Source organism: Coturnix japonica, chromosome 15 (assembly GCF_054131305.1).
Source record: "Coturnix japonica strain WE chromosome 15, WE-NBRP24, whole genome shotgun sequence".
In the NCBI taxonomy this organism is placed as follows: Eukaryota; Metazoa; Chordata; class Aves; order Galliformes; family Phasianidae; genus Coturnix; species Coturnix japonica.
This window is the reverse complement of record NC_140677.1, coordinates 9358083-9372338: the sequence shown is the minus strand read 5'-3', so window position 1 is coordinate 9372338 and position 14256 is coordinate 9358083. Positions and strand designations below refer to the sequence as shown.

The following is a 14256-nucleotide window of genomic DNA, read 5'->3' as shown; positions in this document are numbered from 1 at the left end:
AAGCCAGTAATTCCAGGTAAAACGAACACCCTAAACTTATTCTTTTTTGATATAACTTTTTTTCTTTTTTTCTGCGACAAACCTCTGAAAGCATCATTAACTTTCATGCAGAATTAACTCTTTTTTGCTTTCACAGCAAAAAACAGCCCTACTCTTCTGAGCAAGATGTTGAAACTTTTGCTTAAATTTCCCTACAGGTAAGCCTTTAAAGCCAAGGAAAAGAAAACCAAGAAACCACCACAAACCATACTCAGATACTGGACTTGGAACAGAAAAGGGAAAGAAACAATAAAGAAGAAAGAAAGAAAGAGAAACTAAGTGTTTCACAGACAATATTCCAGGCTAAAACATGGGTTAGATCTTAAGATTTCTTCATTTTGTGTTACCCCGTTTGTACTCTAAGTATTGCCTCTTGCAGACAAATAACAACTTCTGCCCCAAGGGCTTTGCAGGGTGAGTTGCCCAACATTACAGCAATATCAGAACTCCAGAGGAGATGAGGAGGAGACTGAGATACTGCTTAAAAGAAAGCAACTGTTTTAATGCATTATGTTGGCAAGGTGAGAACAGAAGGCAATTGGTGATCCTCTTGGCATACGTTTGCTAATTAAAGCAAGTAAGCAGTTAGAAAGCTTAAAACAGCTCTCCTTAGGATTCTGGTCTTCAGGCTACACCTCAGGAGGTAACAACACAACAGAGTGAGCAGAGCTTGCTTTGCCATGTCCCTCAGCCCTCTTGCTGGGCTCCTAGGGGTGTTCTGGGGGAAATAATCAAGATCTGGAGATCCCTGGCAGATCAGCTGGCATTTTGGTGGCTGTACTTCAGGGAGACACTTTCATCCCCAAACACCCATGAGCCTAAGAGTAATCAATCCTTGCTGGGAGATCTGGACTTGCTGCACTATTGCTCTCGTGGGTACTCAGATAAAATTACTGATTTCCTCTTCCAGTGGAGGCTGAACTCATTAGAAGAGATGTCCCAGCTTGCAAACCACAAGAATCTCATGTTTGTGCCCGCGTTGTTCTGCATGGGAAGCAATGGTTGTTTCAGGACAGGGTATCCTCTCCTCAGGCCTGAGGCATGCTCCATACTGCAGGTCCCAATACCATTCTTCCATATGTAGAGCCAGCAGAGCCAACCAAAGCGCCTTGGCACCAAGACCTTTGCTGCGCCGAGCTCTTCTTTCACAATCCAATCCTGCTGGTCTTACTGCATCTAAGGATTATTCATAAATCAAGTCCCACAGCGTCACCGTGATGCATTCATGGTCTCCATTTTACAGGGAAGGGAACTGAGGCACATGGCAATAGAGCCCTGTGCCCTGGGTCACGCAGTGAGTCACCATCCCAGCCTCAAACAGACTGAAGCCCTCCTCCTTGACACTAGCCACTAGAGCTTGAATTTCCTCAAAACCTCAAAACCTGCTTGCTCTCATTTATTAACCGCAGCCTGGCTGCAGCTGCAGACCTGTTCCACAGGCAGCAGAAACCATAGACAGCATTTGGGTCCCAGTGCTGCCAGGCGAGGTGTGAGGGCTCCGGCAAGACAGCTCGTGCCTCCCAGGAACTTTGAGACAAGAAAAACTGAAGCAACTTGAGGTGTGCTCTGTTACCCAGCACCTGAAAGGCTACATCTTGATTACAGAGCTGGCGACAAAGGAAATGGATGAATAATCATTTCATAAAAGGGATTTAAAATTTCCATTTTCATTTTATTGTCAAAGTATATTTTTTTTATGAAGAACAAAAGAAAATATACAGAATTGTAACTTATGTACACTGGCTTTATAGGTATTTTTGTTTCCAATTTACACAAATTTTGATATGTTATTAAAAGATATTTTATATAGATATGCGTCTATGTACAGTTTTATTTACATACATTCATAGGATGTGATATAAACCAGTCAATAGATGATAGTTCATTTATATTAATTTCTAGAGGACAAAAGGAATGCATTCGCCTTTGCTAGACCTGCTGTTCCTGCGTAGCGCGGGCTGCTGCTCTGCCTGGCGCTAGGAACTCAGCTTTCTATTTCCCATTTTGCCAACAAAAAGACAAACAGATGCCGTCTGCAAATGGAAAGGAAATGCAACATCCATTATAAAATCGCTCCTAATTACTGAATTCTATTTTCTTCTACAGCTCCTTACAATCACCAGAGTTCAAAAGGAAAAACAAAACAAGAAGAAACACAATCACTTGCCTGCTACAATCTGATCATTTGCTTAAATTCCCTTCTTAGCCAGCTACCACATAAATTGATTTATTTTGGTTGTTTTCACCCATTCACCCACCCCAGCTGCATGGAGCTCTGACATGGCTGTTGGTAAGGAAAAGTTCAGCACTGAAGCTCACCCTGGGACAGAAGATCTCCTGATGCTGTCTCACCAGGCTGGCACCCAGTGTTGGATACTGGGACACCTGGACAGATGGAGATATGGAGCCTCAGCCCCAGCCAGCGAGGCATCATGCTGAGTGGGCAGTGAGTGCTCAGTGCCTGCCAGGTGCAGAGCACAGTCATTTGCAAGCAGCCTCCTGTTGCCTTACATATTAGATAACAGCTCTTCTGCTAAAGGCGTTGGATGCTTCAAGGCAAAGCAAAGCAGAGTTTCCTTCAACTCATGGGCATCCTTTCACCCTCAGTGGTAGCACAGGACAGGAAAAGCATGCGCATGGGATGCACTGAGTCACACAGAAAGGCCTCTGCACCAAGCCATTCCATCCAGCCTGAGCTTTGGGTTTGTTTGGGGTACATCATAGCTTAAATATATATATATATATATATGTGTGTGTATGAATATATATACATAAATATTTATATATAACCCTGACCAAGGAAAAGGTAAATGTGAGCTGGATAAATGAGAGTGGTGTGGAGGCACGTTCCAGCACCCGCATGCCTCGCCTCCCCCTCTCCCCAACTCCCACTGTTCCTCCTATGGCCGGCCCCTACAAATCCTTGGCTCAGGCGACCCAAAAACAAAGGAGTTGTTTTCATTTCAAAAGGAATTTGCTGTTTCCAAACTGGACAAATAGAGCAGCTTAATAAAAACTCACAATGAATGGCCTGTACATGAGCAAAGCCCTCAGGAATGCCAGGGCTATAATTAACTAGCAGCAAGCAACTCTTACATTTTCCTGTGCAGCAGAAAATAGCTAAAAATAAAACACTGTAATTTCCAAAAGAAGCGGCAGCAAAGGAGGGAAAGATAGAAAGGGGGGGGAAAAAAAGCATCCTTGAAAAAATAAAAGGAAAAAAATAAAATAAAAGAAGAAACATCCCCCTCCTGACCCCAGAATAACTTCATTCTCAAATCATCTTTAAAGGACACGGGATATTCAGACACGGTGGTATCAAGTAACAGCATTGACTGTTCTGTGAAGACAAATAAATTATCACTAGAAACGTAGTGAGCAAAGTGCTGTCATCGGCTGCTGCGGGAGGGGAGGTGGGAGCAGTCAGTTGACGGAGCGCACGGAGCGGCTGCTTCGCGGGAACCGATGCACCTTGACGTGTTTGGACAAGTGGTCGCTTCGAGCAAATTTCTTCTCGCAGACGGGACACTGATAGGGTTTCACCCCCGAGTGGGAGCGCCGGTGCCGAGACAGCTCATCCGACCTGGAGAACCTGCAAGAGAAGAGAAGGCAGCTTTTAAGACAGATGAATGAATTCTCGTATGGCCTCAAAACATCCCCTCAGGCCATTGGGAGACTCTGCTTATGGAAAAGCCCACGTAAGCAAACTGAAAGGGTCAAGACACACAGCAGAACTGCTCTGGTCCCAAAGAGTGGTCAGTAGTGGTGATGGAAGCAATGTTTGTATGTAGAACACTTGCACTAAGCCCAATAATAAGGGTAAATAATAATGGCACAGGTCAACTGAGCCAGCTCTGCTCCTTATCCCTCTGTGAGTCCCCTTCAAAGATAGTCCCCCAGTCTCTCTCCTGCAAATCCAAGCACAAATCCTTCTCAAGCAGTGCGAAGAAACAACATCCCACAGGTGAGGTCTGCTCCAAGCTCCATCACCAGCATTGCGGCAGATACATGCTGAGATGGGCCCCAGATAATAGCCAGACACAGCTACACAGTTTATCAGATGCAGCCAAAAACTGGCCTTTGTACATGCTCCTGCTGGCTAAATAAAGAAGACTTAGTACGCTGGTAACAGAGATGCTCAGTGTTATAACAGCTGAAATCCAGGTGGGCTGCAATAGCCATTAGCATCGATACTTCATGGGCAAACTGAAATCAAGATGGAGACTCTAATTACCAAATTTATCTCCCACAGTCATTTTAATTTTAGATGTTTCCCAATTTCCATCTCAACAGAAACATCCCCAGTCAGCCATCGTGAATCCCACAGGCATTAATGAACTCAACTCAGCCAATCCCTTGGTCTCGGCAGCTGGCTTTGCTTCCAGTCTGGACATGACTGGGAGCCACAGGGTTAATTAACAATGTCACACTAAAATTGCCCAGTCCAGATGGGTACAAAAAAATTTGCTGCCTGACAAAGGGCAATTAAGAGTTTTGTTGCCAGAACAGTAACAAAGAGCGGTACAGAAAGCGAGTTTGCAAGAAATGGTATCAGCTGTTTATTTACAATAAATAAATGAAGTCATGGGCACTAGTGGAATAAATGGGGGAAAGAACATGTAGAAAAAAAATGTGTCCTTCTGGAGCAAAATATCACATCATCAACCGGGTGGGTACACTATTTTTATGAAAGGGGAAAAACAGGACTGCTGGGCTCCTATGAATAAGTCCTTCATGTGAGGAAAATAAGTTTCCACATAAAGGTTTTAATTAGCAGAGATCTCCCGCCATGAGCTGCAGAATGAGGTGTGGGCACTGGGAAGGGTTCCTTCCATTCCCACAGCACTTCAGACTAGTGCTGCTGCTCGGAGAGAGCCCCGTGGATGGAGATTTTCACATAGAATGCATAGAAAGGATGCATCCATCCCAGTGGTTTTTCTATGGAAGAATCCTTCACCCATTCTCTTGCTTTCTTTGCCTTGCCCTTACTTTGGTGTCCTCACCAAAAAGTCACAGGCAGCAAGAAGAGCACCAGGCAGATGCTCTAATGAAGCCACCAATTCATTCCTTGCTGTTTCTGTGGGACTTGGCTAGGCAAGGAAGGGACTGGTTGCCCACAGTGGCAACCATCTCCAGGAAAAGAGGGAGCAGAGGCAGGAAAGCTCCTTTACATAGAGCTTTCCTCTTCTATATCAACTTATCACCCCAAAAAGGAGTGAAACCAGATGTGGCTGCGTTGCCTTGTCCCATGTCCTTGGCTGTTAAGGTCACCATCTGCAACACACACAGCTAATCCCAACAGGAGCTCCACAAGCACATTTCAGTGGGAACTACATGGATGGTGAAGGAGAAAGAGGTGCACATCAGGAACAAGCAGCTCCGCTCCTACCCGGGGAGCTCGGATGAGTTCATCCGATAAAAATACACGCTGCTTCATAACGATGTCCTTAGCTGAAAAGGCAGGAATGTTGCAATACTGTTCTCCAGCAGTCATGGAAAGATCAACTTACAGAGCCCACAGAAATAAACGTCAAGCTGTCAGTGTGTTTACAAAAAAACAACGCAAAGGTTAGGACAAGGAAGCCAGGAGATCTGGTGGCCTGGCTCCACAGTGACAACGACATTTGCAGCACATTCTGGCACTGAAACCATCCCCAAAGATGCTGTAAACAATCCCTGATGGAAAGCCAAATTCAGATGAAAACAAGGCAACCCCAAGGAAGACCTCACTAGCCCAGTTTACAGCTGTTTGCAAAATTCCTCCTTCATAAGAAAGAAAGAGGGAACTGGGCAATCCCGCAGCAACTGGAAGTCTCCTTCATCCCTCCCCTCTGGTGGTTACCTGTAACCACATCTCCCTTGGAGACCAATCCTGCTCTGCAATGCATGGGACTGCCAGCCATACAAGGACCTTAATGCTCATAGGGCATTAAGGTCAGTAGATTCAGCTGGGACTCCATGATCCCAGCCATTGCCACCAGCCCCAGGGCTGCCACAGGTTGTGCCTCTGCCTTATGGTGCAGGGCAGGCCCCAGATGCATCCTGAGCTGCTCCCAGACTCTAAATCCACATAAACAGGCTGTCTCCTGCAGAATGGGTTGTGGGAAGTGCTTCCAGATGAAGGATGTGCAGGACGTTTGAACACTATTGCCTAAATCCATTGCTTTTCATGCTGCTGCCAGGGGAAGGACAGTGAGAGCTCTCCAGCCCCTGACATGGCCAGCCCAGCATGCTGATGGAGCCATCTCAAGAGCAGAGAACCAGAGGTTGCCAAAGGCGCATGACATGTATCAGCACATTGATACAGAAAAGTATGGAGCACAACAGGTCACCTCACCACCTTCTCCACTGTGCCAAGCACACCCAGTGCCAAGATTCAGCCTCTTCGTTGGATTTCCCACTATCTCAGAGGCTGGAGATGGGTTTTCAGCACACACAGCCCTTCTCTGAGAGCAGAGTGAGATTCAGTCACTTTGTTGTGTTTTTGAAATTACCATCTTCAGTGAGCTCACATCTCAAGTGTCTTCAGTGAAGAATAAATAAACAAGCACTCAAATGTGGGGAAAAGGGGGAAAAGTGGAGCCCAGCAGCGCTTTAGTGTTTAAATTCATTCAAGATGATCTAAAACTGGGGGAGGACAGAGAGTTTAGATGCTTTGATGTAAGTCATACGGGTCCCTGCTCTGGAAATGGCAACAATGCTGTACTAATAGAAGGGGCTGAGTAATTCAGCACTCAGCAGGGTCTGACATGAGAGCAGGGTGCATGGAGCCTTTCTGGGCTGCTCACCTGGAAGGATGCTACAAGTATGGCCACCAGCCTGAGGCTCCCCAACAAGGCATCCCATGCCCTAACCCCTGCAGCACCCAGCTGCAATGCTCAGCCTCCACCTTTCCTTGCCTTACATGCTTCCCCCTAATTCTGCAGCCTTGAAAATGCCTTCTCTATGGAAAGACAGAGCTAGAGGAGGTCACCCAGAGGCAACACTTCACACTCCTGATCGTAAGCCACAGAAATCACAGGAAGCACTGCCATAAATCCTGGCATGGACCAGATCCAAACCCCACGTGCTACATGTGTTTGCCATAGAAATGGGATTTTTGTACAAGGAAAGGCAACACAAGACCCAGGGTTATGATGTGTATTGCTGTCTGTGGCATGCATGCTCGCACCAAAATTAATGGGAATAAGTGCCTTTGTGACAGGCCAGAAGCAAGAGGCCTGTGCCTGGTGGGACCATGGGCTGAACAACACGGTGTTGCTTTCAGTGCATCCTGAGCAGCCACTGAGCCCTCTGCTGTGCCACACCACATGCATAGAAAGAAAATCCCCACCCATCCGTAGAGCCACATAAATTGAAACGGGCAGGAAAAAAACCCAAAAAGGATAATAATCAGAGAAATGAATTGCAAACTTCAAATTTGGGCCAGTTTGGGAACAGGGGATTCTGCCACATTCTGACCTTTTCCCTTAAACCAATTTAGCTATCTCTAACTGCTGCCATGTCTCACAAAGTTGCATTTTTATTCACAGTTTCTCCAGTTACTTTTTACCTTGTCTGTTTCCCATGATCACCACCTATTTCCTCACTACCCATTGCTCACCAGAGCTCAGATGGATATTCTTTGAAAGAAATCTGATTTAAGTTAATAGAAGGGAGTAAGGGCTACGTTTTGCTCCCATCGTAACTTGTGGTGCTTTTTATTAATGGTTGCCAGCAGGGAGATTATTAGCACAGCTAACTGGAAGGAGAGACAGAAGCCTCCATCAAAGTCTCTGGCAAGAAATTCAACTTTTTCTCTTTAACTTTTTCAGCTAGTATTAAAAAATAATTAGAGATTGCTTCTACAAAATGCTTTGCTCAATCAAACCTGCAGTCTTCCATTCAATTCCATCTCAGCCTTTTTGGGATGCTGTTACATCTGACAGTTTTTTGCAGCTTTGAGCAGCACCCACGCATTTTTCTCAATCAATGCAGAGAATAAAACCCACAGCAGCCTGGAGTTCCACTGCCAGCACTTGCAGAAGGCGTGGGATGGAGTGCGTTTTCTACAAAACTGCACAGAATGCTGCTTTTCTTAACCATACTCACTTAGCACAGCTCTTCACCAACCACGTTTAGCCCCGTGCAGCCCTGATTCACACCATAATTCTACCCTAAAGCACCTCACTCATTTGGTAGCAGCTGAGCATCTGCAGCATCTGCCCTGTTGCAACCAGGCCATCACGGCTGCAAGGTACTGCCTGCAGTTACAAGCTTAATCTGACCATCTTAGTACAACATACTAGTTATTATAGACTTTTTCTTTTCTTAAAAAGACACTCATCCAGCTGGTGGCAGCAGGTGATGCTCTGCCATTTCACATATCGAGTCCACTGGATTTACTCAACAAGAAGAAAAGGTCTTAATTCTCAAGCAACTCGAACCAGCTTTAGGAACAGAAAGTGTTTATAAATGAGAGTGCAAACCTATTTGCTCAGCAAGTTAGAGAGGGGGATCAGACACTGCTGTGCCCCGATACTAACCTCCATCCACAACCTGGCCACGTGCAAGCAAAAGGCTTTTCTCCTGTATGCCTCCTCAGGTGGGCTTTCAAATGGCTGCTTTTCGTGTACATCTTGGTACAACCAGGGAAAGAACATTTGTGCATTTTAATGAGTTCTGCTGCAGGGTTCTTTTGAAATTTCTGACCCATGATGATTCCCGTCTGACCCTGGATCATGCCTCCTGGCCCAATTGGCTTGGCGGCGATGGGGACGGGAGCAATGCGAACAAATTTAGAGGGTAAGTTCAAATTGGATGACTGAACTATCTGGGGCACAAGGGCAAATGTCTGTCCTTGGATGTTGACTAGGAGCTGTGCAATTTTAATGTTCTCCTGTGCTGGTCCTTGGGAATTAGGGCTCGTGCTGGACTCCTGTTTGATCTGTACAGGCTGAATTTGGAGCATAACCGGTATGCCATTCTCCAGGGATGCTCCTCCATTTGAAGCTTGGCCACCTTCTGTTGAGCTGTTCAACTGTTCATTTTTACTCTCTTTTAAAGTAGCACTGGGTAACACGTGGTCTTTTTGCTGTAGTGAAGCAACAGAAACTTGGCTGCAAGCTCTCAAGTCCTTGGTCTCACTTTTAGGTCTTTCTTTGAGCTCCAGCTCCATGTTTTCTTCCAGAAATTCCTCGATTTCCTCAAGCGTGGGCTGAAATGGTCCAGAGTCTTCCATATCCACAGCGAATTCAGGCAACCTAAAATACTCCTCTTTCACTATGGGCTGAAGTCTCCTTTTGTCCCACCATGATGCAGCGGTGTTCCCCAAGGATGCCTGGGACAGCAAGTAGTCTAAGATGCTGTCCTGACTCTCCGCACTGGATGTGCTTCCATAGCTGGAGCTGAGTACCTGGGATTCCGGGCTGGAACAAGAACAAAAGCTGGACGAGTCGCTGTCATCTTCTGACAGAGGAGAGGGCAGCATTTGGTAGGACCTCACCCCTGCTGTCATGTCCCTAAAGTATCCCAGAGAAGTCCTTGTAGATGAAAAGGACTCATCAGTAGGCACCAGGTGGTCCACCATTCCTGGGCGAGCTCTTACAGGTATCCCAGCAGCATACACCACGCAGCGAAGGTTCAGGTGAGAGCCTGGGTACAGGGAAACAAACCACCAGCAGTCAGAAGTCAGTTTAATTATTCACCTCCAAGAACTAAACCTCACAAAGCCCTCCAGCTTGCGGGAAAGTCCAAAGCATGCAGCCTCACCATGCACATGCTACTGCACGCTTTGCTATGTCCGTGCCACCCCCAAAGGACTGCCAGGTCCGAAGCGTTCTGCAGGATTGCACCACTAATTTGCAAAAGAATTCTTTCAGAAATCATTTCACAACTGCATGTGCTTTAGATTTACAGCTCCCTTTCAGAATATTACTGCCAAAAGGAAATAAATTATGGGCTCTCACCTAGCGGTGAAGCCAAGAGCCAAAAAAGGGAAGGGGAGAAGAAAAGAAAGAAAGAAAAAAAGAAGTGTTGAAATTTTTACCACCCCAAAGAAACAGAAAAACAAGCAAACAAAAAAAAAGAAGTTTATTGCTGGGATCCATAAAATGCAAATCCTTCCCTCATCTTGTAGCTTTCCACCAACCTTATTTTTAACTTCCTGCGTTCCACAAATACAGGCTAATCAGCGTAATGCAGGGATCAATCTGTCAGGAGCCAAAAATATTTACTGTGCTTCAGCATTCACTAGGCGGATTTTCCCCTCCAGATGTAATGAATCAGTGTGCCAACGTCATCATCACCTGCACTGTCCTTAACAAGGCTGGCACCGCACTGAGCTAATTACCATGGCCAGCTGCAGGCTGCATGCGCCCCATCCCTTCACATCCCATCCCTTTGGGTGTGGAGATCCAGGTAACCCAGCCCTTGTGCCGGATGCTGAACTGGGAGAGCTGGACTGGTCCCAGTTCCCCCTGCAGAGGTGACATCCTATGGGACTGCACTAAGCCCCAACCCCACGGCACCCATACAGGCAGCACCACAGCGTACCGACAGCCGGGCACATCCCACAGTCTCGCAATTAAGCTAAGCAAAAGGTTACTGGGGAGCGGGGAATACAAAAGGGGTATCTGTGGGTCTGTTGTCTTTTTTTCTTGCCTGCTCCCCAGGGAAAAGAAAGAAGTTGCTTACGGGCTGGAGCCTGTGCCCCTCGCAGTGACTGCGTCCCCCCGCACGGTGCGCACAGTGGCCCTCAGTCATCTGCTGAAGGTGACTGATTGAAAGCAGAGCCCTACGTGTGCATAATAAAACAACTCTTTCTGGGGAAGGCATGCGGCAGGCAGAGATAGAAGTCATTTGATCAGCCTATGAGGGGTGCGTGTGTGAATTAGGAGGCATGTGACCAGCGTGAAGGAAATGCCACTCAGGCTTGTTACACGCTGTCATTTTCCACAGGCTCTGCCGCCGCGCTTTGGACGCTTTGCCATGAATAGTCAATAGCTCCATGCAGGGACAAGAACCTTCCTGCTGCTACTGCAGCCCCTGTCCAGGATTTGCCCATCTTTGCCTTCTCTGGGGAAAAATGAAAAGCCGTATGCACACTCAGCAGCAAATGTGGCACACGGCACCCTCCAAGAGCTCCATCCCACTGACAGCATCTATTCATATTTTGCTGGAAATTAGGGGAGAAAAAGCCTTATTTCTTAAAGGCACAGATTCCTCCTCCATCCACACATGGAGGCTGAAATTGCTCAGAATCGAGCCCGCGTGCTCCCCTGGTTTGTGCAGCTCTGAACGCTCACATGTGCTGAGCGCGAGGAAGTTCACACAGAGGTTAGCGGCTCAGCCTATAACCATATCCTATAGTAAAAGTGAAGAGCCAGAAGAGCTGAAATTTGACACATAGCTCCAAAAACCAACAACAAACCGAACAGCGCTGGAAGAACTCTCCGCCCAGACTGCAGCAGAGCGGTGCCGAGAGCACACCGTGTTTTTTCTAAGAAATGCTGGCACGCTGCGAGCAGCTGGCAAGGTTTCCTTTTGCAAAAAGAAAAAGCTCAGGTTGTCTTTAAATGACTGCAAGAGGCACGAAGCCACGTATCTGCACAGCCCTAATCGCGGGGAATAGAACTAAACCGTGGTGTGAATGAAGGCTGAAAAGAAGGAATGCCAACAGGAGCGATGAGCAGCAGAGCTGGCAGGGGACAGTCCGTGTGCACAGTGCCACCTGCATCTCAAGAGGACAGGGACTGTCAGGGGCAAACACATCAGGCACAGCGCACACCGGGGCTGCATTCCATGCTCCCAAAGCTCACACAGCAGCCAAGCGGATTTTGGGGAATGCCTGGAATGCAGGATCGAGCCCAAGCTATATTTTATCCTAAAGGCCAAGCCAACAACCGAAGGCTTTCATCCCTGCTTCGTCCGAAAGCATAGCCAAAACCAGGAGCTTCAAAAACAAAAACGCCAGGGCTACGCGAGTGATGAGAACGAATGATGGTGTTTACATAAAGCACCTCCATCCCTGACAGCAATGTGAGCATGGGCTGCTCAGCGCGGGGCAGCAGTTGTTTAACTGTGCAGCACCACAGCCGCCTTTGGAGAGGTCCAAAGTGACAGGATGGCCCTCGTGCCAAAAACATGCTGTTCTGCTGAGACGTGTCCATCTAACCACCGGCTTAAAGAGCAAAATAATAATAAAGGGAGTACAAGGGTACATTCTGTTTCAGAATGACACCAAATGTTAAGCCCTGGGAATTTGCTGAGAGCCGGGGACTGCTTCCCAGTTTGTCACTTCTGGACTGTCAGCCCAGCACGGCTGATAACACAGTGCTATGTGGGCTCAGATACACTGACACTCATCTGCTAGGTGTGTTGTTGCAGCTCTTTCAAGTTTAGGACCGATCCCTGTAGGGTTTTCCCTTGCTCCATAGGTGCAGGCTGACTCCTACCCCATGGGCAGAGCCACAAAGAGGGCAGTGAAGTCAGAGGGGAAAGAAATAATAATAAATAGTAAATATATACCTAGAAGTGAATAAAATAATAATCATTGAAAGGAGAAGCCCAAGAGCCAGGGAGCCCATCTGCTCCCAGTCCTGCTGCAAGGTGGCTGTGCAGCTCATCGGACACCAGGGCACAACAACACTACTTAGGGGCCTCCCTACCTTTTTCCAACCCCACTGCTTTTGGGAAGCCTCAAAACTCTCCCCAAGTCCCTATTTTCTTCTAGCTGCCCCTTTCACACCCAAACTTTGGCTTACACACAAGGCAGCCGGCAGTGTGTCGTCGCCCCCCTGCACTGAACCCCAAAACAACACACAGTGACAGTGGGCTGGGGGGGCACAACACACACACAGCTGCATCCTCACCACTGCAAAACATTTGGTTGGTTGTTCTTTTGGTTGTGTTTGGGTGTTTAGTTATTTATTTATTTCTTGAGGTGGGGGGGGGGGTTTGTTCAGTTGTTTATTTGCTAGTTTTCCCTATTTTTAATAGGTTATTTTTCCTCTCTCCCCTCTCAAGCTGTTTTTTTTTCCTACCGCTGAAGGATGTGACCTTCTCGGATGAGCAGCCCCTCGCTGTCCCCCCACCCCCCACCCCACGGCGGTACCGGGGGGTTCCTCTGCCGGACCGAGCAACCCCGCACCGCGTCTATCGCACTCCCTTACCTGAACTCCTCCTCCAATCGGCCTGGGGAGAAAACGCCGAGAATGCAAAAAACAAAAACCAGCGTTGAAAACAAGATACCAAGACGATTAATAAATAAATAAATTAATAAATAAATTTTAAAAAACCTGGAGAATCGAAAAACGGCCAAAAAAATAATAAAAAATAATAATAATAATAAAAATCAACCATCTATCCACCAAACGGGCGGAAAAAAGCAACCAAACACAAACCGCACAACCAAACCGAAGAACGAAGAAGAAACAAACCCCCCTCCCTCCCCCGGTCCCAACAGCGCTGCGGGACGCGGAGCGGAGCGGGCGCAGCTCCCCCGGGAGGCGGCGCGTGGTGCGGCGCGGCCCCGCGGCGTAGTACTATAAACCCTCCGGCACGGAACCGGAGATCGAGGGGGGGCCGGGGAGAGGCTCGACCGCGTCCGCAGCCCCCATTGGTCCCGTAGCTCCGGGGGCCGGCCCGTGTTCAGCCTCAATGGGAGCCGCACACAGCACGGCCCGGCCCCTGGGGCAGGCGGGGCGCGGCCACGTGCGAATCTCCGCGGGTGTGCGAGATCCCGGTTCTGCTCCTGCCCGTGGGAAATCACTGCTGGCTTCTCCCCTAGCGTTATTGCCGTCAGTTTAATATGCACACATATATATGCCTAGTTTTATATGTGCACTGTACTGTTTGTGTATCTACATACTCATATATATACACAAACATATATATAAATCACAGAATCACAGAATGACCCAGGTTGGAAGGGACCTCAAGGATCATGTAGTTCCAACCCCCCTGCCTGGCAGGGCCACCAAACATACACCTTTACTAGATCAGGTTGCCCAGGGCCCCGTCCAACCTGGCCTTGAACACCTCCAAGGACGGGGCATCCACAACCTCCCTGGGCAGCCTGTTCCAGGGCCTAACCACTCTCCTAGTAAAGAACTTCCCCCTAACATCCAACCTAAATCTTCCCTCTTTTAACTTAAAACCATTTCCCCGTGTCCTGCTATTGTCAGCCCTTTCGAATAGTTTTCTCCCCTCCTGGGAGTAAGTTCCCTTCAGGTATTG

General features: G+C 47.6%; 1 protein-coding gene across 3 annotated transcripts; it reads right to left on the bottom strand.

The window, feature by feature from the left end:
- Positions 1 to 1690: 1690 nt before the first annotated feature.
- KLF15 (KLF transcription factor 15) lies at positions 1691 to 13786 on the bottom strand. 3 transcript variants are annotated; one of them, XM_015875060.3, is made up of 3 exons: positions 13191 to 13786; positions 8565 to 9672; positions 1691 to 3631 (listed from the first exon to the last, which is right to left on the bottom strand). In XM_015875060.3, exons 2-3 carry the CDS (start codon positions 9605 to 9607, stop codon positions 3463 to 3465), a joined length of 1212 nt encoding a protein of 403 aa, XP_015730546.3. In that variant the 5' UTR covers positions 9608 to 9672; positions 13191 to 13786; the 3' UTR covers positions 1691 to 3462. The 3 variants fall into 3 exon arrangements, with proteins under 3 accessions (XP_015730546.3, XP_015730551.1, XP_015730552.1); XM_015875065.3 differs by lacking the exon at positions 13191 to 13786 and adding an exon at positions 10714 to 12941; XM_015875066.3 differs by lacking the exon at positions 13191 to 13786 and adding an exon at positions 10169 to 10641.
- Positions 13787 to 14256: the final 470 nt, after the last annotated feature.

Excerpts from the sequence above, each read along its gene's own strand:
- KLF15 (XM_015875060.3), bottom strand. The coding sequence starts at position 9,607 with ATGGTGGACCACCTGGTGCCTACTGATGAGTCCTTTTCATCTACAAGG. Across the intron at positions 3,632-8,564 it reads TGGCCAGGTTGTGGATGGAG|GTTCTCCAGGTCGGATGAGC; the intron begins GTTAGTATCGGG and ends CTTCTCTTGCAG.